This window comes from Saimiri boliviensis, chromosome 19 (genome assembly GCF_048565385.1).
Source record: "Saimiri boliviensis isolate mSaiBol1 chromosome 19, mSaiBol1.pri, whole genome shotgun sequence".
In the NCBI taxonomy this organism is placed as follows: Eukaryota; Metazoa; Chordata; class Mammalia; order Primates; family Cebidae; genus Saimiri; species Saimiri boliviensis.
This window is the reverse complement of record NC_133467.1, coordinates 12,922,956-12,948,368: the sequence shown is the minus strand read 5'-3', so window position 1 is coordinate 12,948,368 and position 25,413 is coordinate 12,922,956. Positions and strand designations below refer to the sequence as shown.

The 25,413-nt window shown below is 45.4% G+C and overlaps 1 protein-coding gene across 7 annotated transcripts in view; it reads left to right on the top strand.

The window, feature by feature from the left end:
* The window catches only part of CACNA1E (calcium voltage-gated channel subunit alpha1 E), a 405,974-nt gene that overhangs the window by 167,307 nt on the left and 213,254 nt on the right, over nt 1–25,413 (top strand). For all 7 annotated transcript variants that reach the window (XM_074389670.1, XM_074389669.1, XM_074389668.1 and 4 more), the window contains exons 5-7: nt 7,178–7,281; nt 8,483–8,635; nt 10,262–10,443. In XM_074389670.1, coding sequence (XP_074245771.1) covers nt 7,178–7,281; nt 8,483–8,635; nt 10,262–10,443 — 439 coding nt within the window. The remainder of the gene's footprint in view (nt 1–7,177; nt 7,282–8,482; nt 8,636–10,261; nt 10,444–25,413) is intronic.

The window sequence follows — 25,413 nt, the reverse complement described above, 5'->3', positions numbered from 1 at the left end:
TAAAATCTGTTTCTGTTGTTTATGACCAGGAACCCCCATGGTATATCAGTGCTATGTGCGGAACTTTGCAAGCATTTATTTTTTTTATCCTTGTTTTAACTTTCTTAGGAAGACGCTGTTGCCTTTTTCCAGGTAAGAATACTGTAGCTCAGTGTGGCAATTGCAAAAAGCCAGTCAGCTAGCGTAGGCGATGGAAATGGGATTTGAAACTAGCCAATGTGACTGGAGAGCACGTGCCTTTCCCTTTCTCAGAATCCTAGTTCAATGAGCTTTTGGTCATAGACCTTTTCCAAGGAGGAGGTAGAATGTTATCTGGGCCGTGAGGTCTGAATCAAATTGCTCAGTCAGAGAGAAGGCAAAGGAGAAACGTTACAGGGAGGAAGGAGGCTGGAGAGTAAGAAGTGAATCCAAGAGAGTTAAAGGAAGGGACATGAAAGGTAAAGTGGAATGACAGATAAAGGAACCAACCACAATGGAATGTTTTTGAATGGACACAGCAACTCATTTATGTCAACTACCCATGGGAATGATTTTCTGACTCAACTCTGTGTTGGGAATTTGGCTTGCATTACGTCCCTTGCTGCCTCCTCAGGGTCTCCTCATCACATGGGCTGGTTAAAACCTAACGTCCTTTGCTAGTGTTAGCCTTTTCTCACAGATGCTGATGAACAGCCTGTCTTTCAAAAACTTTTAACAAAGTTCTCCATTGGTATTTAATATGGGTAATTTCTGGAGCTCGGGAGACATCCTGGACCTAATGGCGAAAGACCTCTGGCTCTCGTCTCCTCTCAGAAGGGAACTTGGAAATTTTGTCTAGGGCTGGGGCAACAACTATGCAGAGAGCTCTTTTTCTGGTCTTTCCTGGTCAATACTTAAGTGTAACCATCAGATTTAGCAAATAAAAATATAAGACATCTGGTTAAATCTGAATTTTAGATTCCAGATAAATAATGAATAGTCCATGCATTCTATAAATATTGCACTGAAAATTATTTGTTTATCTGAAATTCAACCTTAACTGGGTGTCCTGCATTTTAGCTGGCAATCCTGGACCTGTGACCACTGCTTCAGGGTATTTCAGGCATGGACTTGCACAGTGGAATATGCCTTTGAAAAGAGACTGTAGACCTGCATTGACAAGAAGGCTACAAAAGACCCCAAGGTCAAAGGGAATGCAAGGTTGAAGAATTCTTTCAGAGACCAACTTGGGAAGAGATGATTTGGTTCTTTTTGCTCAGAGCATTACTTCTGTCCCATTCTGCTGTGCCACTGCAGTATGGCCACGACAGGAAAGGCTTGTGCTGCATCGTCAGGATTGTATCGATCTCCATTCTCTTCCCTACTTGCTGACACCTAAAAGTAAAAACGTTCGAGGTGGGGCTGAGCCTTGATCTCTAACAGGAAACAGTTATTGAACTTGACTGTGTGCAGAACATGATACCTGTGCTGGTGGTGATCAGAGGGCTGAGTGTGCTTTCTGACTCTCCTCTGTTGTGGGGACAAAGTGGGCATTAAGCACCCCTCTGTGTGCAGAGCATTCCACCAGGCTGTGTGCCTGAAGTGACAAGAGAAGTGGAAAACATGCTTCTGCTCTTGAGGAGCACAGACATGTGCCTCTTGGGACGGCGGAGAGCTTAGGCTTTTATTAACTCAAAATTGGAGTTATTCTCAGTGGCCTGACTCTGATTTTGTGGTGTGTGTGTCTCTCCACTGTGTGTTTATAGAAATACTGCAGCAGTCGTCACCTACCATTAAGCTGCTTTTGTATGTAGTAATTAAGAGAGTGCATGGAGTCTTGTCTCTGCTGGTCCTGAGAGTGAGACATGGCGAGTGATCTGTGGCACTTGGTGATTTGCAGCCTTAGAATCACAAAACTGTGACCTTGGTGTTTTTGCCAGCACACTGGACTAAGGAACAGTGGACGACCCAGCACTGGGCAAACATTACGCACATAATGGCAGAGTGGGTAAGGACTGGCTTTGACATGAGAAGAGAACGGACTTTAACTCCTGGTCTTGCCATTTATTAGCAATTTAATTTTTTCTAAGCTTTAGCTTGCTGTTTTATGAAATGGAGACAACAGCAATATGAGGAAAGTTTTGAAGATTTAATGACATACCATTTGAAAATGCTAATAGACAGCAAGCACCCTGTGTTTGTCACTGTGGCATTTCCCATTCTCATAGCACTTTGTAAACAACTCCGTTATAATGCTTCACGGTGTGTTACAATTTATTTCTTTTATGTGTCTGTTTACTGAGAGTCAAGAGCTGTTTTCTACTCCTTACTTTTCCAGTAGCCTCCTGATCAGGGCCTGGTACTTACAAGGCCTGTGGTTTTGCTGAGCTGTGTGTACTTCAATACTTAAGCTTTGCTAGGATGCAAGTCTTTAACTTCTGAGTTTCCATTCTTTTCCTCTTTCTCTCTAGCTCTCTTACTGAGAACTGGGGAGATCCCACAAGAAAGGATCTGTCCAGTCCTCAGCAAGAGAGTCTTTCCAGAATATTACCGTCTCAACATCAGTCAGAATGGTGATTATTAAAAAGTCAAGAAACGGCAGATGCTGGTGAGGTTGTGGAGAAATAGAAACACTTTGACACTGTTGGTGGGAATGTAAATTAGTTCAACCATTGTGGAAGACAGTGTGGTGATTCCTCAAAGATCTAGAACCAGAAATACCATTTGACCCAGCAGTCCTATTGCAGGCATTTGGTGATTTGTGGCCTTAAAATCACAAACCTGTGACCTTGGTATTTTTAGCAACACACTGGACTAAGGAACAGTGGACCCATATGTTCATTGCAGAACTATTTGAAAAAGCAAAGACAGGCAATCAACCCAGTGCCCACTGATGATAGACTGGATAAAGTTGTGGTACATATATATACACCATGGAATACTCTGCAACCATACAATGGAACGAGGTCATATCCTTCGCAGGGACATGGGTGGAGCTGAAAGCCATTATCCTCAGCAAACTAATGTAGGAATAGAAAACCAAACACCACACATTCTCACTCATAAATGGGACTGAACTGGTGAGAACACACGGACACAGGAAGGGGAACAACACACACTGGGGCCAATAAGAGGTGGGGGATGGGGGAAAGGAGGAGAGCATCAGGAGAAATAACTAAGGCATGCTGGGCTGAATGCCTAGGTGATGGGTTGATACGTGCAGCAAACCATCATGGTACGCATTTACCTACGTAACAAACCTGCACATTCTGCACATGTACCTCAAAACTTAAATTTTTTTAAGATGACACATTTTATCTATGTGTATTTATTTTATCTTATTTTTTATTGCACTTTAGGTTCCGGGGTACATGTACAACATGCAGGATTGTTGCATAGGTACACACATGGCAATGTGGTTTGCTGCCTCCATCCCCCCGTCACCTACATCTGGCATTTCTCCCCACGTTACCCTCCCCAACCTCCCTACCCCCCACTGTCCCTCTCTTAGCCACCCCCAACAGACCCCAGTGTGTGATGCTCCCCTCCCTGTGTCCATGTGTTCTCATTGTTCACCCTCCTGTGAATGAGAACATGTGGTGTTTGATTTTCTGTTCTTGTGTCAGTTTGCTGAGACTGATGGTTTCCAGATACATCCTTGTCCCTAGAAAGGACACGAACTCATCATTTTTTTATGGCTGCTTAGTATCCCATGGTGTTTATGTGCCACATTTTCCTTGTCCAGTCTATTGTCGATGGGCATTTGGGTTGGTTCCAGGTCTTTGCTATTGTAAACAGTGCCGCAGTGAACATACGTGTGCATGTGTCTTTCTAGTAGAACGATTTATAATCCTTTGAGTATATATATACCCAGTAATGGGATTGCTGGGTCAAATGGATCCTCATTAGACTCTAAATGCTTGAGGATAGATTTTCAGCACTCTCCTGTGTACTCAAACACATGTATGTTGGAATAGTATCCCAGCTTGCTACTCTCTTCTTCTCATAGTAAGTTCTAGAATTTCCTGATGTTCTCTCTTTTTGACCTCGGCTTCAACAAATTTATTAATTCAATCAGTGCAGTTCAAGTTCAATTCATCAAGCTTTTATTGAGTGTCTCTTACTTGCTAGTCACTGGACTAGGATTTGGGGGTAGAGATGAATAAAATGGTGCCTCCATTAGAGGTGTTTCAGATTTAGTGGGAGAGACAGATGAGAAAACAGAATTTCTCTAGAATGTGGTTAGGGCAGTGATAGAGGTGGACACATTATGGGAGCCCAGAACAGGGTTTCTTTTCCTCTAAGAATCCCATTGTTCCTGCTTTCTAACAGGTGAACAGGGTAGCCAGCTGTCATTCCTGTCTCAAGGAGTATTTGAACAGTGGGAGTTAGGAGGCAGCCAGTGGCCAATGCACATCAATTAAAGACCCAGCTGGTAGCCCTCCTGCATTGGAGGAGAGAGAAGAAAATTCTGAGGGCCGGGACAGCACGAGGCTGCAGGCTGCACGGCCCTGGCCATAGCGTGGTTGGGAGAGTTTGGGGAGCAGGTAGTTTCAGCCAAGGACTAACTTGGTGACATGGGCATACGTCATGGCTGGCTGTGTGAGACTCCACAACGAATACCATATTTTTTCTTCCTTCTTTCAGGTTAGCTTTGCTTTTGTTCCCTTCCCCATTTCTCTTGACATTTGCTTCTCTCCCTAGTTTTTATTTATTTCCTTTCCTGTTTATATCCCTGCATTTTCTTTTACTGCTCACTCTTCCATCATCTCATTCTTCTTTTTCTCTACCATGTTTCCCATCTACATTTGAGCCTCCTTTCACTTTTAATTGTATCTTTCTGCTTCTACCACTGTGTTCTGAAACATACCTGTTAAACTCAGGGTTGGAGAGGAGATTTTCATTTCCAGCAGGGCTGTTTATGACATGAAAAGTGTGTCTCATGTGTATCTGAGTATCCTAGGAAACAGAAGTTTAATTTCTAACTCATATTCTGCATACTGTGTTTAGAAGATACTGTTGTGAAAGGAGAGTCTCCCACCCAGGCAGCACAGGGAGACTGTGCTGTGCACCTCACGTTTATTACAAGAACCAGCAAAACAATGATCCCTTTTCTTGCCATGATTCTCTTATCTCCACACCTGTCCTTGAAGTTTCTCTTTATCTGTCGTCTTTCTCCTTTATTTCTGTCATTTTTTCAGTTCTATTTTCCATGTGTGTCTTTGTTCCTTTTTCTCTTTAGTCCTTCCCTACTCATTAGAAATTTTATGACCCCATCCTTAATGTCTTTCCTTGGCCTTGGAAGATAGAGTCAAAAGCGGTGTGGAAGACTCTGATCCCCCAGGTCACCCCGGTTTGCAACAGTGGCATGGAAGTGTGAGTCACAAGAGATGGGGAAGATTCGGAAACCTCGTCTAGCCCTTGAGATTCTTTATGAGTAGGATTTCTTTCTGCTTCTTATTTTTAGGTAGCATGAACGTAGACTCAGAGAATCTTAAGGTTGACGGGAATCTCTACTGGTTGTTGATATAACCTTCAGCCCATGTAGGAACGCTCTTTACTTCCCAGTGATGCCCCGTAGGCAGCCCCCGGATACCTGGAGTTTTGGGAAGGCTGCCAGCACATGAAGCCGTCTGCTTGGCTGTTAGCAGCGCTCCTTGTGTCAGTTACCACGTGTGATTCTGTTGTCCTGGTCTGTATGATTCGTACCCAATGATTGTATGTCTGCTTCCAAGGGCCGCAGGATGTGCACTTTCCACATTGTTCTCTTTCTGAGATTGAAGACGTGTCGAATATTGAAGGCATTCCTGGTACCTTCTTTAATGCTTGAACTATTTCAGAGAGGTTCCATCGGAAATAAACAAAACAAGCTGTTCTTGCCACCCTTTGACTGTAGAGGAACCCAGTTTTCTGAATGCCTCATTTCCTGGTGTTGCTGGGTAGCAGGGATTGTTCTGGAGGGGTTATGAGGGAGAAACTTCCTTTCATTCTTAACAGAAAGAAGAATATAATGAGCAAGTTTTTAATGAGTATTTTATTAATATTAGTAAGCTTTGCATTAGCCACAGTGTCTGTGTGCACATTGTAGTTTGAAGAACTGAAAAATATGACACACATAGAAAAAGAGAAAGAGGGGAGAGAGAGGGAAAAACTTCAAGGACAGGTGTGGAGATAGAGAATCACAGGAAAAGGGATCATTGTTTTGCTGGTTCTTGTAATAAAGGTGAGGCGCACAGCACAGTCTTCTGTGCTGCATGGGTGGGAGATTCTCTTTTCACGATGGTGTCTTCTAAACACAGTATACTGTAATATTAAATACCATGTCTTTTTATTTTTACAACTAGACCACGGTACCCTCTCATTTTACAGATGATGGGGATGAGGTTCATAGAGGTGGAGAGACTTGTGTCGAGTACCCCGTTCTCACAGAATGAGTCAGACTTAAACTCACTTTAGTGCGTTTAGTCTTCTGCTGTGTTTTTCATAAATTCACATATGTCCTTGTCTCTCCAAAGTCCCTGCAATGTCATGAGACTATATGAAATGCCTCCCTGGTGTACACAATCTAATAGAATTATGGATTTGTGTATGTGTATGTGTGCATTTCTTTATATGGCTGTGGAATGTGGAAAAATAGAAACAACGAAATCCAATTAGGGTCAAAGAGTGGTTTTGTGCAATTATAAAAATACTGACACTATGTGAAGACCAATGAAGTCATTCTCCAGTTGTAAGGATCAGTGTAATTGATTTGTTTGGTACAAATTCTAAGTGTCAAGGTAGAGAGGAGTTAATCCAGAGAAATTTCATGAAGGACATAGATAAGGGAACCTAAGAAAATTTTGAAATAAAAGAATACAAGGGCTTGGTGGCCTGTAAAGAGGAGGAGGAGTTTGAAAAGGGGAAGAGAAGAGAAAGGGGACAAGGTTTGGGGACAGGAGGGGGACAGATGTTGCTGACCTTGTGTTTTGCTCGGGATTTGGAACTAGGGTTCTGGTATGACGATAAGTTTTCCCTCTTTGCAAAGTGAAACCCAGATGGCTAAATTTAATTCCACTTGGAGCCACTGGTGATTCACCCAAGCTCAGGTGCGCCCACATACAGCTGGCGTCAGCGCTGTGTGCTTTCCAGGCTGAGCTTGCCTCAGCCCTGCTTCATGCATGGAAAAGAGAGGAAAGCCAGACTGGTAACCTTGACCCTTCTGTGTCTCTGTCTGCAGCATCCTGGCCACTGCGGGAACCCACTTCAACACTCATGTGGACCTGAGGACCCTCCGGGCTGTGCGTGTCCTGCGGCCCTTGAAGCTCGTGTCAGGGATACCTAGTGAGCATCTGCCTTTCTTTCTGCTTTTCTAAGAACTTTCTTGATGTGTCCTCAGCTGGATCCAGGTCTAAGGGAGTTCGGGATACACAAACAATATTCCTCCTGGGAAAAAGCCCCAGTGGTAATAAATAGTGGAGTTGGAGCAATCTGGCATAACATTTTACTTTTAAATTTAACTTTTTGCAAATATAAAAGGTAATGGAAAATATACACAGAAAATGTGGAAAGTAGACAAAAAAGAAAAGCATTCTTTATCTTTTCACTCAGAAATCACTTTTGTTAAAATTTCAGTATTTTCCATTTTTCTCCTGTGCATTTTAATATAATTGAAATCATTATGTATATCGTAGTTGTATATCCTGAAATAAGTATTTTCCTAACCTTAAAAATTCTTGGCTGGGCACAGTGGCTCACGCCCGTAATCCCAGCACTTTGGGAGGCTGAGGTGGGCGGATGGCTTGAGTTCAGGAGGAGTTCAAGACCGGCGTGGGCAACATGGTGAAACCCGATTGCTACAGAAAATACAACAACAACAAAAATTAGCTGAGCATGGTGACTCATTCCTGTAGTCCCAGCCACTCAGTAAACTGAGGTGGGAGGATTGCATGGGCTTGGGAGGTCGAGGCTGCAGTGGGCCAAGGTAATGCCACTGTAATACAGCCTCTGCGAGAGACCGAGACTCTTGTCTCAAAACAAAAATTCTTACATGTGTTATGATTTATTTAGCCATTTTTATATTTTATGTTGCTGGATGACATAAAAAATAAAAATAGGCTATTTCCAGTTCTTCTCCAACTATAAATGTACTGCAACAAACATCTTTTTGCTTAAATCTTTATTCAAATCTCTGACTGCTCTCTTGGCTAGAATCTTAGAAGTGCAATGTGTGGGTCAAAGGATGTGGCATTTTCTGAACAGTGCCTGTACTCACTAGGCTTCCCCAACAGGGACTGAGAGAACTGGGTCTGAGACAGAGCGAAGGGGAAGATGAACTTTGTCTCAGCTCTTGTGGACTTGACAGCCTAGCAGAGCTGGGCCTAATTTCCTTTAGGAGAAGAGTACACATAAATAAACTTAATCTATCAGAGGAATCCAGCAGGCAGCGTGGAAGAAACCAGCGAGGGAAGAATGACACCAACCCTGCCCTATCAGATGGTGCTGAGGGATGGCTGCATGGGTCACTCTCTGTCCTTCCTTCTAGGCCTGCAGATTGTGTTGAAGTCCATCATGAAGGCCATGGTACCTCTTCTGCAGATTGGCCTTCTGCTCTTCTTTGCCATCCTGATGTTCGCTATCATCGGCCTGGAGTTCTACAGCGGGAAGTTACACCGAGCGTGCTTCATGAACAATTCAGGTAGGGTCACTCTTTTCTGTCGTATCCTTTTCCATTCTTCCCTCTGTTAACTGGGGTTCATTTCAGGGCACTTGGATGCTCGCTGGAAAGGTATGTCCTATTCCAACCCTGGAATTAAATCAGAAGTTTCTAGTCAGGAGGCTTTTGAGGCACAACCAACCTAGACTAGAGATCCTCACTTGACATTAACATGGCAAAGCAAATACATAGTTGGAAGATTTCAAATAGATGGTGTTGGCTCTCTTATTCCACGGTCAAGGGTGATGCAAATGAACTTCGAAAGCCATCTGTCTGAGCCAGGCATAGTAGCACACACCTGTCTTTCTAGCTATTCCCTGGAGGCTTATGGGAGAGGCTCATTAAGCCCAAGAGTTTGAGGCCAGCCTGGATGACTAGTGAGACCCCAGTCTCTCCCTCTACAAAAAAGCCGTCTGTCTGAATATCTGAATCAATACCCCTCGACTCTTTGTACAGTGGCCTCTGACTGAATCAATAAGTACTTTTTGTATGGTGGCCTCTCTGGCCCACAGGCCGCTGAGATGGAGGAGTCTAGAGTCAGAGTTGGGTCCCTTTGGATCTGTGGAGACATTTTGCTTTCATGCTCCTTTTCATCATCTTCCTCACTTTCTGTTTTGACCCACACATGGTGTGGAAGAGCCGAGGGAGCTCTGAGCTTGGCTTGCAAGCATGGTTGGGAGATGGGTAGGGCACACAATCCCAAATTCTCATGTCTTTGTATTTCATTTGTTCTTTCAAGTTGAGTTTTGAGTATCCTAGGAGGAAAGGCGATGGGAGGCAGGCTGAAGAATCTCAAATAGTTACCATGCTTTTAATGAAAGAACATTCCAAGACCACCTTCCACTTTGAAGTTCTATTTTATATTTTTATCTTTTATTCAAGACCAGTCCATGCTAGAAAAATAAGGTGTTAAGACCCCCTCTTTGGGAGGCTGACATAGGTGGATCACCTGAGGTTGGTGTTTGAGACCAGCCTGACCAACATGGAAAAACCCTTTCTCTACTGAAGATACAAAATTAGCTGGGTGTGGTTGCACATCACCTGTAATCCCAGCTACTCGGGAGGCTGAGGCAGGAGAATCACTTGAACCTGGGAGGTGGAGGTTGTGATGGGCCGAGATCGCGCCATTACACTCCAGCCTGAGCAACAAGAGAGAAACTCCATTTCCAAAGGAAAAAAAAAAACCTAAAAGGACTGTAGTTTAATAACTGTCCCTAAGAAACCCAGAAAGAACTCAGGGCTCATCCTGGAGTCTGAAGCTAGAAAACTTCACTTTGCCTTCTCCTCCCCTCAGAGTGTTCTGTACAATTGAGTCCTCTAAATTCCTGTGGTACAGCAGGTCAGGATAGAGGATGAAGCTTGCAGAGAGTGGGGGACCATGCGGAGGAGAGACTCCATCTTCAGGAGACTGGGAAACACTGGGCTGAGCGTGTGATAACGTGAGCTGGGAGGGGCAGAGAGTCCAGAGAGGAGAGGGAGCCGGAGACAAAGAAGGGCAGGCCTCTTTCCTTGGGGAGTGGAATTACTTGTCTGTGGCTTCCTGGGGTACTTTCCAGCTCCTGTGAATCCCCATGTGATTTATCCCCCACCCTCCAAATGTGTCTGCAGGTATTCTAGAAGGATTTGACCCTCCTCACCCATGCGGCGTGCAGGGCTGCCCCGCTGGTTATGAATGCAAGGATTGGATCGGCCCCAATGATGGGATCACCCAGTTTGATAACATCCTCTTTGCTGTGCTGACAGTCTTCCAGTGCATCACCATGGAAGGGTGGACCACCGTGCTGTACAATGTGAGTAGAGCTGGGGGGGTGGGGGGACTGGGGAGGAGGAGGGGAGAGCCACGGACTGAGGCTTCTGGGGTTGTCTGGTCCAGCCAGTTCAGGGAGGGCTGTAGGTATATGTGTATTGGGGTGAGAAGTGAAGACTCAACTGGTACAAGCCTTAGCAGTTCATAACCCGCTTCTGTCTGGCCTCTTGCTAAGTACAAATATACAGCTTCTTAATACAATTAGGAAATGACATCCTATGTTGGATAGGTGAACACGTTAGTTAAGTCAGATCAGCTTGATAGTTACAGAACGTGTTGGTTGGACATGGCGGTGGGGTATAGTGAAGAGTGCTAATAATGTATAATACTGGCTGCACAGTAGAATTAGCTGGAAGCTTAAAAAAAGTTTATTACCCCCTCAGGATCTGGGAGAATTTACTATAAAAAGAATGAAGAGAAAAGAATTATACCAACTGGGCTCCATCCCAAACCAATTAAGTAGGGATATTTAGGGGTGAAGGCCTGTCATTGACTTTTCTAAAGAGCTTCCTATCTGATTCTCATATGTAGCCACTCTGAGGAGCTACTGCATTCCATGCACGTAAAAACCATGCTTCATTGTGAGAGTCACCAGCGGTGCTTGCTGCAAATTCAGATTAACAGGCTCCTTCTCTGGAGATTCTAATTTCGTGTAGTTTTGTAGAGTTGGTGAGCTGTGCTTTTTTTCAAATGCCCAGGTGATTCATGTGATTAGATGTGTTTGGAAGGTTCTGAGCTGGTGCATAAGACAAGGCCGTCTAGCTGCCTGTCAGGGATGCTGGGGATTCCTGCATGGGGACAGAAGGTAGACAGAGTGATTATGAAGTCTCTTCCACCTTCTAGAGTGTGATTTTAATAAGTTATCAAAGGCAGGTGCAGAGTCCAAGATCAAAAATGAGAGCTGGGTGAGGGATGTGGTTTGATGCACATGCATCCTGGGTGGGTAAAGCAGCGGGGGCAGGTGCTTTTGAAGGACTGTACCCTTACCTGCCTTCCGTCAGCCCACTTTGGAATGATCATGCCTCTTCTGTATGCTCCACCACCTGCCTTTACCTTAAGATGCTCTCTGTTTCCTTCAGGTCCTCTCTAGACCTTTTTAGCCTGATTCTACCTGTGTAAAACTCTTTAGGTGGGACATAGGTGGCTTAGACAAAGCACCTTTTAGAAGGAGCTTTGGATATAGTTCACACTGGAGGGAAGGGAAATGCTGTGTCTCAGAAGAAACTCAACTAGACTCTAATGCCCGAAGAGCAAGGATTGTGTAAGCCCTGGGCAAGAAAGTACTTAGTAAAGGTCCATTGCTAGCCTGGATCCATTCCCATATAGGATGAGCAAGGCAGGACTGAAGCTTTGCAGTAAAGAGTCGCAGGCCATTATCGGAAAGCTCTAAAGGGGAGTGAAGAAGTCCCGAGGACCGGCTTACACCTAGCAAGCCCAGGAAGGAAGTGTGACCTAGAAAGCCCTGGAGGACACTCCGCAGTTCTCACCAGCTGCGGGAGGCAGCAGGAAGGAGGGGAGGGAGGCAAGGTTGATGAGTGCAGTCACTCCTCATTTGAGATGTAAAGGTTGTCTTGAGGCCATGCCATTCAAATTAGCCAGGCGCCTCTAGAAATTACAGCACTGGCCCTGTAGCGGCTGGTGTCACTTGCCGGGCTTTGAGCGTGATGCATTTCAATTATATGTGTAGACTCACCTAAGTGATGTGCTAAATGCATTGAAAGCCTGAAAGGAGAAGTGTCGCATTTGAGGATACAGGTGTGATTGTTGGTCCTCTTTAGCCAAGATTCAGATGGTGCTGAGAGGGGCAGGAGCACAGCTGAGGAACCACTCATTTTTTTCTGCATTAGTTTCTTTGCTCATTCCTTCATTCTTTCAGTGTTTATTAACTGAGCATCTATTACATGCCAAGCACTGTCCTAGGCACTAGGGAAATGGGAAGAAAAAAGTGCCATGATTCCTGCTATCACAGGGCTCTCTTCCAATCCCTGTCTCTCTCCAGTTACCTGTCAACCATAGGTTGAGAAGTTATACACAGGCGGTCATCTTGCTCCTTTCTCTAGTTTTGTGCACCAAGGAAAGGAGGAGGGAGGAGAGGAGATCGAGTTGCAGATTCTCTGAAACCTTTTATGGCAAGAGCATCCAGGGCCCACAGATGTACATACTCTGACTTTCAGTCTGTCAGTCACTGGACTTCAGCTTACTGAAGACCTCCTGCTATTCTGCTGGCTGGATATAGGGCTAGGGAGACTGCCACCCAAAGACTGTCTACCTGTTTGGACTGTCCCTACACACACACACACACACACACACACACACATTTATATACACTGGTTGTATACCATGAAGTTAACTATGAATGACTAGTCAGCTTAGTATTATAAATACATGTATAAATATATGTGTGTGTTTCTGCATAAAGAAAAATGTCTCACGAAGCGTTCCCACAACCACCACCAATAAGGTGCAAATACAAATCTAAAGGTGTTGATTTCCTTTCTACCACTCCTCATTCTGGGAAGGCCCAGTTCACCCAGCTGCTGGATTTGTTCATGCGGAGCACTAAGAGAAGGGAGCCCCTGTTTCCCAGCCCTATGGTTCTTCTCTTCAATGGTGCAACAAACATGTAAGCTTTATTGTTGTCATTTAAATCCAAACCAGTAGGAGAATCTTCAGGTTTACCCAGTAGGAAGAAGCTCTCAAGCATGTGGGCTCAGTTTAACATTTTTATATACAATGTAAATACTTCCCTCATCTTTGCATCCCTTTTGTGTAGCACAGACTCTTCCTACATGCCTCCCTATGACCTTGTGTTGCTCTGCCATGGATTACTATTAACTTGATTTACATGTGACTTTTCTGAAGAAAATGAATTATTGTAAGGGGGAGGGTTCCCATTGTCAGGGCAACCTGGAGTCACCAGTGCTTCACTGGGTCTCATCCCAATGCCACCTGCTTGGTCAAACTCCAACAATTTTGTTAGTTACCCTCCGTCCTGTGGCAGAAGGCATGCAAAACTGTGCAGTTCTGGCTCTTGCTACCTGTTTGCCCTGTGTCTCCCAAGGTCTCCTCAACCTGCAAACTCTCTTCTGGACTCTGGGTTTACTCTGAGTGAGATGGGAAATCAGGGGAGGGTTTTGCGGAAAGGAGTGACATGACCTGTCTTGTGTGTGAAAGTGGATCCCTCCACCTCCTTTGAGAGAGCAAAAGTACTAGCAGGGAGTCAAATCAAGGTTATTGCAAGGATCTTGAAAAAATCATGATAGAGGCTTGGGCCAGGGAGGTAGCAGTGGAGGAGGTGGAAAGTGGTTGGTTTCTGGAGATATTTTTCAGCTGAGCTCATGGGATTCTTTGATGGATTGAATATGAGTTTGGGAGAACGAAGCAAGAGTGGAATTGCCATTAACTGAGAAGAATGTGGGGAGGAAGAGGAGAATGGAGTTTGGATGTGTTAAATTTGCTGTGCTCATTTGATATGGTAGTATAGGGAAGAAGGTGAATAAATGAGCTGAGGGTAGGAGGCTTGGCTGAAGAGATAAATCTGGGAGGTTTCAGCGTATATATGGAAGAGTTTTGAGACTGGCTGAAACCACCAAGGAAGTGGATATATAGAGAGGAGATTTCACGACTGAGTTCTGATGTTAAGGTGAAGAGAAAAACAGTTACCAGCAAAGAAGACTGAGAAGGAGCAGCAGGGAGATAAGAGGAAAATCAGAAACCTGGTGTCCTGGGGCCAAGTGCAGAGAGCGCTGCAGATGGAGAAAGTCAAGGATGGTCAGGTCAGTTCTCTGAAGAAGTGTTTTTCCTATCATAGGATTATTCAGTTAAGAAAAGGTTTTTACTAGAGTATCTTGCTAATCATTTCTTGGGCATTTGTGTAAATTACATCCACAGATTCTCTTGAATTCCCATTCATATTTACTCTTTGAAAAACTCTTACCTATATGCTTTGCTCGTTTGAATCCAATGCTTCAGATGGGTCAAGGAAAGTGAAGACTAAGAATTAACCACTGAATGCCAGGAGCAGTTTGAGCAGAGTGGGAAGGATTTAAGAGAGCAGTGGAAACAGCATGGAAGAAATACCACCTCATGCTGATAGGAATGATCCATTTGAGATAACAATTATTGATGAAGGAGAGGGAGGAGAATTGGGGTGATTTCCTTGAACAGGTGTGTGTTTGGTGTGGGAGGTCTAGACAACAGGTATAGGACTTGGCTTGGATGGGAGCTCTAATCATTCATTCATAGTACTAGGAGTAGGGGAAGAGCAAGTGGCTGCAGAGGCTGGTATGTGGGTAGATGTGGTGTTGGAAGCTTGTAGACATTCTCTTCCTATTGCTTCTATTTTCTCAATGAAAGAAGAAGTAAGGTCATCAGCTGAGGGTAGGAGGAGGAAAATGTTGAAAGTTGGAAGAGAAGGTATAACATTGTCTTCCAGAAGATTGAGGGAGTAAGTGGAGTAGGGAAGTGCATTGGGTTGCTGGACAGCTTTAAGGACTCACTTGGAGTTAGTGGTGATAACGTTCAAATGAGACTAGCGAGCCTGGTGCGTTTTCCTCTGGGCAGATTCAGCCACGGAGTCTCAGGTGGGAAGCAGGTGGAGAGTTGGCTTTGACGAGTGTGGTTTCGCCAGGTGAGCACAATAAGATGCGAGACGTTGAGGAGAGAGAGTGTAACAAAGCCATGGAATTTGAGCTGGATAAAGAGCAAAGAGGTGGGGGAGAGACGGAAAAGGAAGGAGAGTACGTGAATTAGAGACCGTGTTCGAAATGTGACTCTTGAATCTGCTGGACAAATTCAGTCTGCGGAGTAAGTTAAGAAACCTGTCTGCTGCATGGAAGTAGGGAGTGGGTTTTGAAACCAAATGTTCTGATTTCTAATTTGGTGCCCCAGCTGCCCGCAGGGAAGGAGAGTGTGTGCACGTGCCGCACATGTGCAGAGTAAGCTGTGACCGGGTGCCGGCACACCGCCGGGCCTCTATGACACCACTCCCAGGGTGCCTGGCACTGCTTCAGCTCAATTCAGAATGTAGACTGGGGGAACATATGGGGGCTGAAACCCACCAGGCCCGCCCACCTGCCTCACTAGCATTGTACTCTGTCATCTTGTTTTCCTCCTCAGAGTGTCTGTCTCTTTTTTTAAACACACTTACGTTGCAGCTTCTGATGCTGCCTTTGGCAGCCTGTTCGCCTGTTAATTTCTTGTCCTCCCTAAACCCTACAGTGCCTTCCTCTTGGCCCCTGCCTGCTGGGCTGGGAGCCTGGGGTCCACAGCCTTCTCTTCACCACGCCCTCCCTAGCAAGAAACCAGTGTTTTCTTTCTTCCTCACACTTAATATTTTCCCATCCATAGCTGTCTCCACCTTGAAGTTATTCCTACTCATTGCATTTCTGTCTTGGTTTCTTTGTCAAACCAGAGATGCCGTCATGTTTGGGATTTATTCCAAATGTGCCTCCTGATCTGGTGCCTGAATTTCACACCGCTAGCCAGGCCCGTCTTCTGGTCTTTTGTCTGTGCAGAGCCATTAGGCTGGCTCAGGGTTCCTTTCCTTTTTGTTTCATTTACTCTAATATGTGGTTTAATTTCCAATCCATGGCCAAAGGCCTCAGGTGCCTGATGTGTCACGCAGCTTTGGACTGTGATCTTTCTGTTCTCAGGCAACACAAGGCCTTAGGACTGAGGGGCAGAAATTAACTGGAGGTGGTGCGTTGGTGACTCAGTGGCTGTTTCAGGTACTTTTCACTCTGGAATCCAAATGCTGACGGAGTCTCAGCCAGGTGGAGATGGCACAGTGCCAGTATATGGCACACTGGGAAAGTCAAGAGGTCTCTATTCATTGTTCCCCGGTTCATTATTCACTCCAAGACTTACGAGCAGTTTTTTTTTCATGCCCCTCAGAATGTGGTCCATCTTGGAATAATCCAGGGGCAATTAGCATAAATGCAGATTCCTGGGCCCTGCCCTAGATCTGGCGGTCCAGCCTCTCTAGAGGTAGGAGGAAGGAATCTGTATTTTTAGCGCACACTCCCATATGATTCTGAGGCCACACTGAAGTTTGAGAACTGCTGTTCTACATGAATGTCATTGCCAGGCAGTAGGAAGACGACATGGCAGGCAGATGAGATAGTACTGAAGCAAAAGGCACGCTTCTGCCTTCAGCCTGCATGCCCGCTACGTGCATTTCCATGAGGTCATGCTTTATTCAATGCTTGCCTAACTTAAAGTGATAGACACACAGTGGGCTCTCAGGAAGTAGTTTATGGACTTAGCTCTAGAAGGGGCAGTAAGTCAGGTGCATGGATACACACACATACTTGTAACAACAGGGAAAACTGAATATAGTGAATATTTGGGAGATACGTAAGCAGAGATCTCTGGGAGGATTCAGGAGGGAGTGGATAATTTAAAGTGAGCCACTGAGCCTGGCGTGGTGGTTCTTATCCGTAGTCCCAGCTACCAGGAAGGCTGAGGCAGGAGGATCTCTTGAGTCTGAGAGTTCAAGGCTGCACTGTGCTATGACTGACCTATGAATCATAGGTCAGCCTGGACAACGTAGTGAGATCCCATCTCTAAAAGGAAAATAATATAAAGTGAACTTCTGGAGAGCCCATGTAGAAATGTGAAAGCTGGCAAACTCAAGGGGAGCCCATGATACCGGATGACAGCCGGTTGGGCAAAGATGTCAGAGCTCTTGATAACAGATCAGAGGCCTCATTTACCCACTGGACACTTAGATGCCCCTTTATATTTTTACCTTTCTTTAGGGACAAGGTGCAGAAACTGACTTGAAATCTAGTATGCCCAACCCTTTTGGTGGGAGGGAAGGGCTGGGTGTAGTAACTTTCCCTTAAGCATCCTTTCCTTGGCTGGTCCTCATTTCATGCCTGTTGAAAACAGTATGCGTAGATTTGCAGGCCTTTGACTGTCTCCGGTTCCCTGTGTTAGATTTCAGCTTCTTTTCCACCGCCAAGCTTCAGCTGCAGCTTTCCCTGTTGATTGACACACGTGCCCCCAATTACAGCTCAGTTCCCTCCCAAAGAGAGGGAAAGATTGAACAGGATCCTTTCTCCTTTAAGGTGCCAAGTACTGGAGGCCCCATGTGCGCTTCTGGAGAGCTCTTTAGAAAGGGACTCCTGAGAACCCCCGCTCTGCCCTGCCTTCCACCTTGAGCCGCATTGTCTGTATACAAGAGGAAACAGGATTTTGTGCGTTCATGGGGAGGCAGAGTAGTGGAGTTAATTACCAAAAAAAAAAAAAAGATACTGTATTTGACTGATGAGTACAGCTTTGGTTTATCGTCTGCGTTCGAGTATGTCTGATGTTCTGGGACATCACAACCCTCAAATCAGATAAAGAAGCCGCAGTGACAAGACCAGTGCCAGAGGACCTAGGATGCCTTCTGATTCTTGTCCCCTCAGCTTCACCTAGTGCCCCTTTTCTTGAGAAGGAGTGACCCTAGCAGTGCCCTTCCTTCCAGCGTGCAGTCTTCCTCACCCAGGAGCCAGTGGGTGAGTCGTAGTCCCTGCGATGGTCAGAGAGGACCACTTGCATTTCTGTCCTCCTGAGGTGCCTTGCGGGTGCTCCCTCCCCTCCCTTCCACTCTCCCCACGCACTGCCCCTAGGCCGCGGCCTTCACCCGGCACCTGGGACTTGTCAGCTGACACGTGCGGATGGGCTTTGATGGCACCTGTAACATTTGTTTCAACTTTAGTTTTTAAAATGTGTCTTTTAACGACCACATTTTCTTGAATCCACGATGCCATTGATGATACACTCTATCAAAAATGGAATAATTCTGTTATTAAATTTAAGCATTATTAAATTTTTTCAGGGGGAAAACCACTGCATTCTGTATGTTATGTATTCGTATATTCTGAGTTACAAAACCTTCCACTGTAAAGAAAGAGGTACTGTAGAATTGAAGAAATAGAAAGTGAAGAAAAAAACAAAAGCCACACGTCATCAATGTGTCATAGACCAAATTTTCACACTCAGAGACCGCCCATGGTCACACTGGCTTAATTTTTTTCTTTGTGTAGACTTTGGAGCCAAGCTCCCTTTGCTATTTCTGCATTTATTTGAGCTTCGTATGAATCTGGTATCGATTAGAAAGCTTGTAGTTCTGTGTTAGTCTTTTTAAAGAATCGGGCCCCAGCTTGTTTGCCTTCGTAAAGTGATATGAATGATCACACTGTTACCTTTCTGTGTGACTCAAGATTTTTCTCAATCCTGTGAAACTAAAATAAAATACAAAAATAAGCTGGATGCCAAAGCGGATTCAAGACTGCAATAGTCATCTATAACCCTGGTTTCAAATTTTTATCTTCCGGGAAACAACCTCATGTTCTGAGTGATATTGCGTAAATGTTCTGTGTTATGAATCCATTTATATTAAATATATAAAATTTATGCCAAAAGGTGTCCCATTTTTGTAAGTCTTATGCATGGATGTTCTGATAAAGATTTTGTTTGAAAAAAGTGATTTCTAATGCCAAAGGTGCTGTAACATAGTGGTTAGGAATCCTGGTCTCACTTTACTTCCTCTGGGACTTTGGCAACTCATTTAATCTCTGCGCCTTTATTTTCTTATCGGTGACGTGAGGATGATTATGGTACCTACCTCCTAGAGTTGTAGTAAGCGTTAAGTAAGGCAACATGGGTAAAGCCTTTGGCACATGCCTGGCATATAGCACTCATGGGAGAAATTATTAGTTAAAAATGTTGAAAACCATCTAGGATAGACAAAGCAAAGCGTCGTCTTCCACTGGCCCGCTGCGTGAATCTGCTCCTCTGATTGGTTCTTCTTGCCTCTCCGTCTAGCCGCTTTGCACCCTCCATTGGCATCATTGCCAGCCTTGAGTGCACATTCTTGGAATTGCCTCTAGAACTCTGATGCCGCCTTCTCCACAGAGCCGGCTCTGACTATCCCTGAGAAATTCAAAGGAGAGGAGATGCTTCCCCTGAGCCTTCTCCCCCAGAGCTAAACGTTAGTAGCATTCATTCCCAGATTCACCCGTATCATTCATCATCTTCTAGGTGTTCATGTGCCTTTTCCTTATTAAATGTTCTGTCTCCTGGCATCAATCACAGTCCCCCAGACATGGGTAAGTGTTCGGTAAATATCCATTGATGGATTGATTTCACAGAGTGGCTGTCGAAACCCACCAAAGACCCCGTGGCTTCCAGACTGCCAGGCTATCAGGAGCCCCAGCATAGGTTCTGCTCTGAGAGGGCGAGCTGCTGTCCGCAGGGACTACGGCTGCTGCAGCCTCTGCTCGTCCTGCTTCCCTCTAGCTCAGCTCCCTCCTCCTGTGACAGGTAGAGGGAAAAAAAAACAATGCAAAGTAGGGGAAAGGTAATTTATTTCAGTGTTTACAGAGGGTTCGTGTATAATTAGCAGTTTATTTCTGTGACACAGCTGGCCTCCTTGGCTTGGAACATGGCTCTGAAGTGCTCTTAAAGAGACCCATACCTAGGCAATCTGAGGCATGATGGGGACTTGAGAGCAGAAGGAAGAAAAAAGCATGCCCTGTCTTTGGTGACGATGCTTGACCAAAGACAGCCCCTAAAGCGAAGATTCACTTGTTCTTCCTTTCCCCAACCCTCCCATGCACACACACACACACACACACACACGCATGTGTGTGCACACAGACACGTGCACACACCCTCTCTTTTGTTTCTTCAGTCACATTCTGTTGGTACATTTTTTTTACCTTTTGTTTGCGTCAGCTTGGGCTCTGATATCTTCACTGAGGATAGGGGAATAGCCACTGGATCCCCTGCTGCCGTGAGCCCCACGAGTGCAGGCAAAACACTCAGCTCCTCCTTGTATTTATAGAATAGATGAATAAATAAGTGTGCCTCTGTCTTTTCATCAGCAATATGGGGGTAATACTGCCTGCTGTTTCTACCTTGAAAGTTTTACAGCAATTACTTGAGAAAAACTGTATCAAAGTGCTTTAAAAAAGACATTCAACCCTCACTTTATGAGTGTGCTATTTTTATAACTTTTTGCTTCTATGAGCTATGGACTTATAAACTCAATTTTGCTAAGTGAGCAGTTTTTTTCTTTAGTGCTTATTCAAAGGGGGTGTCTGGTTTCTTCAGGGCCGTATAAGGCAAATTCTCTTAACATATTTTCTGTCTCTTGGCATCAGTTTGCTGTGTTTGTTCTGTGTTGTGAGTGCGCTCAAGTCTTGTGGTCTTGGTTAGAAATACAGTATTGCTTATATTCTGTACATATTGAAAAACATCTATATTTGGTATAAAAATGGCACTTTAATAACAGTTCTTGCCAACTTGCATAACCTGTGAGTAACTGGTGAAACCTGTGTTGCAGTTGCTTCCAAGTTCACACGTTTCAGGACATTGTAACCTTTGCAAGTGTTGGGGTAGAACTGACGTTTGTCTGCGGCGGTGTTCCTGAATGGGCAGGGGCTGAGCCCTTGAGAGAGTCTACACCAGAATAGCACAATGGGAAAATAATAGCAGTTGTTCATGAAACTAAATTTGTTCACCTCGAAATTGAATTTAAACATTTAAAATGTTAACGTCCTTTCTTGGCAAAACACAAAGTTAAGAACACCATTGCGAGCACAGATTTTTTTTGTTTTTGTCTTGTGAAAATGTTGTGATCTGTGAAGGCTAGGAATCTATGCTGATATATGTTTTATCTGTGTAATAGATATAATAGATACATATATTAACATCATTATATAATTTACTTGCAAATGCGTAATACTGCTATTAGCAGCTTCCGTTTTCTTTTCCATTCTAGTGGTACTGAGATTTTTACGTTAATTTTAAGCAAAATTGGTAGTCATTTATGTGACCTGTCGTTGAAAAGAATGAGTATTTTAGAAAACCATATAGGCTGGTATAGTGAGTGCCATTTCTAAGAATAAAGTAGTATCAGGCATTCGGTCATACTCAGAAGACCTGTGTTTGAGCCAAGCTTTTCACCCAGGCTGGGGTGCAGTGGCGTAATCTTGCCTTACTTCCCCTCCCAAGTTCAAGTGATTCTCATGCCTCAGACTCTTGAGGAGCTGGGATCACAGGCAGCTGCTATCATGCAAGGCTAATTTTTAATAGAGATGAGGTTTTACCATGTTGGCCAGGCTGATCTTGAACTCCTGACCTCAAATGTTCCACTCACCTCGGCCTCCCAAAGTGCTGGGATTGCAGGCATGAGCCACAGCACCCAGCTGCAAGTTTTGTTTCTTATCCATTCCTCCTGACCCTGCCATGATATTAGGCAAGCCACGTGACCTCAGTGAGACTCATTTTCCTCTTCTGTTAATTAGGAACACCCATTCGGTAGTTAGTTCATACAGTGGTTGTAGGAATTAAAGAGCAATGTGTGTGTGAGAGTGCTTTGTGCACCAAGATGTGCCTTACAAATTTAAGATATTATAAAAATAAAGTTATGAACGTTCATGTTAGGACGATTGCTATTACTGAGATTTACAATGCAGGTTTTTCGTGTATCATTCTTACACAAGTTTTGACAGATACGGTCAATGGCATGCCTTGGAAGGAAGGTAGAACGTATCTTCAAAATATTGTTAGGATATTTCTCTTTTCTTTGTGCTTAAAGCATCCTAATATCATGACCTTTTCAAGTGTTTTCTTGATAGGAAACAAAGCCGCCACTGCTTGAGTAGTTTGTATAAAAACACCAGATTTTTAGGTGAAGCAGAAAAGAAAGGGAGTGTGGGAGCTTGATTCCTTCCCCAGGGGTCTCTATGATGCCATCCTTAAATGAATGATCAAGGCGCGTCCCCCACTGCCTCTGAAGGCACCTCTCGTGGCTGCTGCCAGCTGCCTTAGGAATTTGGAAGGAAACGCAGGCCCAAAGGGCAGCAGGCACGTGCACGCCCAGGTGATCACACCTCCCTCGTCCCCTGCACACATTTCAGCTCTTGGCAGCACATGTTCTCCAGGCACAGGCGGGGCTGGCGTAGTCAGCAAGGCTGCCACATCTCTGTCACAAGCTTCCCTTTCTCCTGGTGTCTTCAGCAGCCCCGTATCTCTCAATCGTCCTCCCCTTCCCCGGGTCTCCCACTCTCCTCTCTCTGTGACAGGTTCTTTTTCTTTGGCAGATTGCACTGGAATGGTGTGACAGTCCCTCAGGGATCATGCCACCCGCCCAAGCTAGGGTGGAATAGCATGGAGACATCCGTGGCTGGCCAGGTCACCAAGATAATGTCCCTCACAGTGAGGGTGTCCAGGGCGCCTGGGACTGCAGATTCCATTGTCTCATTAAGCCAGGAGCCTTGGTCTACCCTGTAGAACCTGAAGCCACCCAGGAACACAAACCTTGCCCGCGTGCCACTTGGCACCACTGTACGCAGCTGTACCTGTCAGCACACCATGCCTGGGAAGGTGACCGCAGAGAGTCATTGCCAGTGTTGAGTCTGTGCATGTGGCTGACAGAGCGAGAAGGAAGGTACAGACCTCTCTTCTGTGCCCAGGTTATTTATTGCATTTGTCTTACGACTTCCACTTAGAGCTAAATAAACTGCAAAGTAGGTTATTTAAACTGGATCTTGGGTGCCTTTAGCAAGCGGAGGAGTGGGCGGTGAGGAGGGAGAAAGATAGGAGATTGGGCTGGGGAGACTGGGAGAAAGGGGCCCAAAGAAACACCACGTGGCTTATGTTCCTCCCTTTGGTAGTGGAAGGCATGGTGCGCTGTGGCTCCCAGAGATCCCCTTTGCTGGGGGATCTTGAAGAGCTTTCTCTGTCTCAGGCATTTGAGAAGCGGCCTCCTGTGGACGTATCTTGTTTTTACCATTTATAAATAAAAAACTAAGGCGTGGCATAGGAACGCAGATTGCACAAAGCCTACAGTTACCTCTACCGCACTTGGAAGGGTAGCGCCCCATTTCTCGGCCTGCTTGTCACAGTCACATGTCCCCTCTACCCGCCGTGGCCTTGTGCAGCCCAACAGAGGGCAGATGTATACGGAAGAATGTCCCTGGGGCATTTTATCATTACCCTGTCCAAATGAGGTTTCAGGGAGTCTCATCTCCAGAGAGTAGTCCTCCACCTACCATGTACACGTGTGTGTGTGTGTGCGCGCGTGCGCGTGCATGCACGTGCGTGTGAGTGTGCGAGAGAGTTTTGTGTGTGTTTGTGTAAACATATTTAAGCTCAGATGCCCTGCAGGCCCAGGGAGCTCTTTGTGATGTTAAGAGACTCTTGGTCCATCCAGATCACTCATGAATTCTCTTCTGTACAGATTTGATAAAGGGTCTTACTTGAGTACCAGAAGTACTGTACATAATTCATAACATGAGGCAAGATGAAGTAGAAAGAGCAAGAAAAGATAATAACTGGGGAATTAAAAGTTCCCAACTTGGTAAGAAGCTGGGAGAGTGAGTCAGCAGCACATATGTCCTTAGGGGAGAGCTTTGCACAGGGCTGGTTTTGGGGTAGGGGCCTCGGTGTCCATCAAAGGAGGAAGGAGATACCCAGGAGGAGTCAGAAGTAGGGTTGTGGAGGAGAAGGAGCTGAGGACAGGGAGCATGGGTGCAGATTGCAAGTGGGGGTGAATTCTAGCTCCGCCCTGCCTCCTCCCCTCCCTTTGAAGGAAGGAGATATCCTGGGGCCTTAATCATCTCCCTATCTCTCATTCCTTTCCTGGTTTAATTAAATTTCTTTTCTAATTTGGAAGAGCTTGCATGTTCTCGACTGCTGTGGCAACCAATCTGTTTTACGAGATCCACCCTGATACCCAGAGGAGCTCATCACCTCCATGGGACTCGGACCCTCTGTGGCTTTTGCCGTCATGGTCGGTTATAGTGAGCAGAGGTTGATTTGAGAGGAGAAAGGGGCTCTCTTATCGTTGTCGAAGTCATCTTGTTTACCATGGCTTCAGTCTGCCCCTTCCTCTTCCTCCACTAGGGAGTGAAGCCTCTTCTATCCATGTATATTTTTGTCTTTAACACTGTTACCTCTCCTCTCCCAGAACAAAACACACTTTGTTGGAATCTCTTTGAACATTAAATAATGCTGAAAAGAGACATGAAAGGCGGGAAACATGGATAAACAGACCGTCAGACTTCCTCTTACGCCTCCTGTGGGCCAGGCACGGTGCTGGATACTTTCCATGTGTCACCGCCTTGCAGGTGAGGGATCAGTCCTCATCTGATAACTGAGGCTCTCTGTTAGTCTGCTTTCATGCTGCTGATAAAGACATACCGGAGGCTGGGCAATTTACAAATGAAAGAGGGTTAATTGGAGCTACAGTTCCACGTGACTGGAAAGGCCTTACAGTCATGGCAGAAGGCAAGGAGGAGCAAATCGTATTTTATGTGGATGGCAGCAGGCAAAAAGCTTGTACAGAAAAACTCCCATTTTTAAATCATCACATCTCGTGAGACTCATTCACTATCACGAGAACAGCCCGGGAAAGACCCACCCCCATAATTCCATCACCTCCCGTGGGTTCCCTCCCATGACACGTGGGAATTGTGGGAGTTACATTTCAAGATGAGATCCAGGTCGGGACACAGCCACACCCCATCAGGCGCTCACGGCTCACAGAAGTTAAAGGATCCTCCCAAGGCGTCACGTCTATTAAGGTGGAAACCCCCGCTGGAACCTTGTCTTGTGAACTAGAAAAGCCCAGGCTCTCCCCACTACTCCCTATTAGAGCAGGATGTTAGAGGAGATGGATGAACGATTTCGGCAGTTCGCTTCCACTTAACAGACGTCTATACCGAATGCTGGAGTGCCAGCTGATTGCCAGGGCGTTGGGTGGTGGAAGAGCTGCTGCTCCTGCCCTCAGGGAGACAAGACATACTTGTGTTCAGTGGATGCATGAAGGCCGTGGTGGTGCTCTGTCTGAGGTAGTCAAAGAAGGCTTCCTGGAGAAACCTTGTAGAGAAAGAATTTCACTGGGGGTGAAGGAGGTCAGGGCCTCGGCAGAAGCGTGGTGGAGGTATGACAT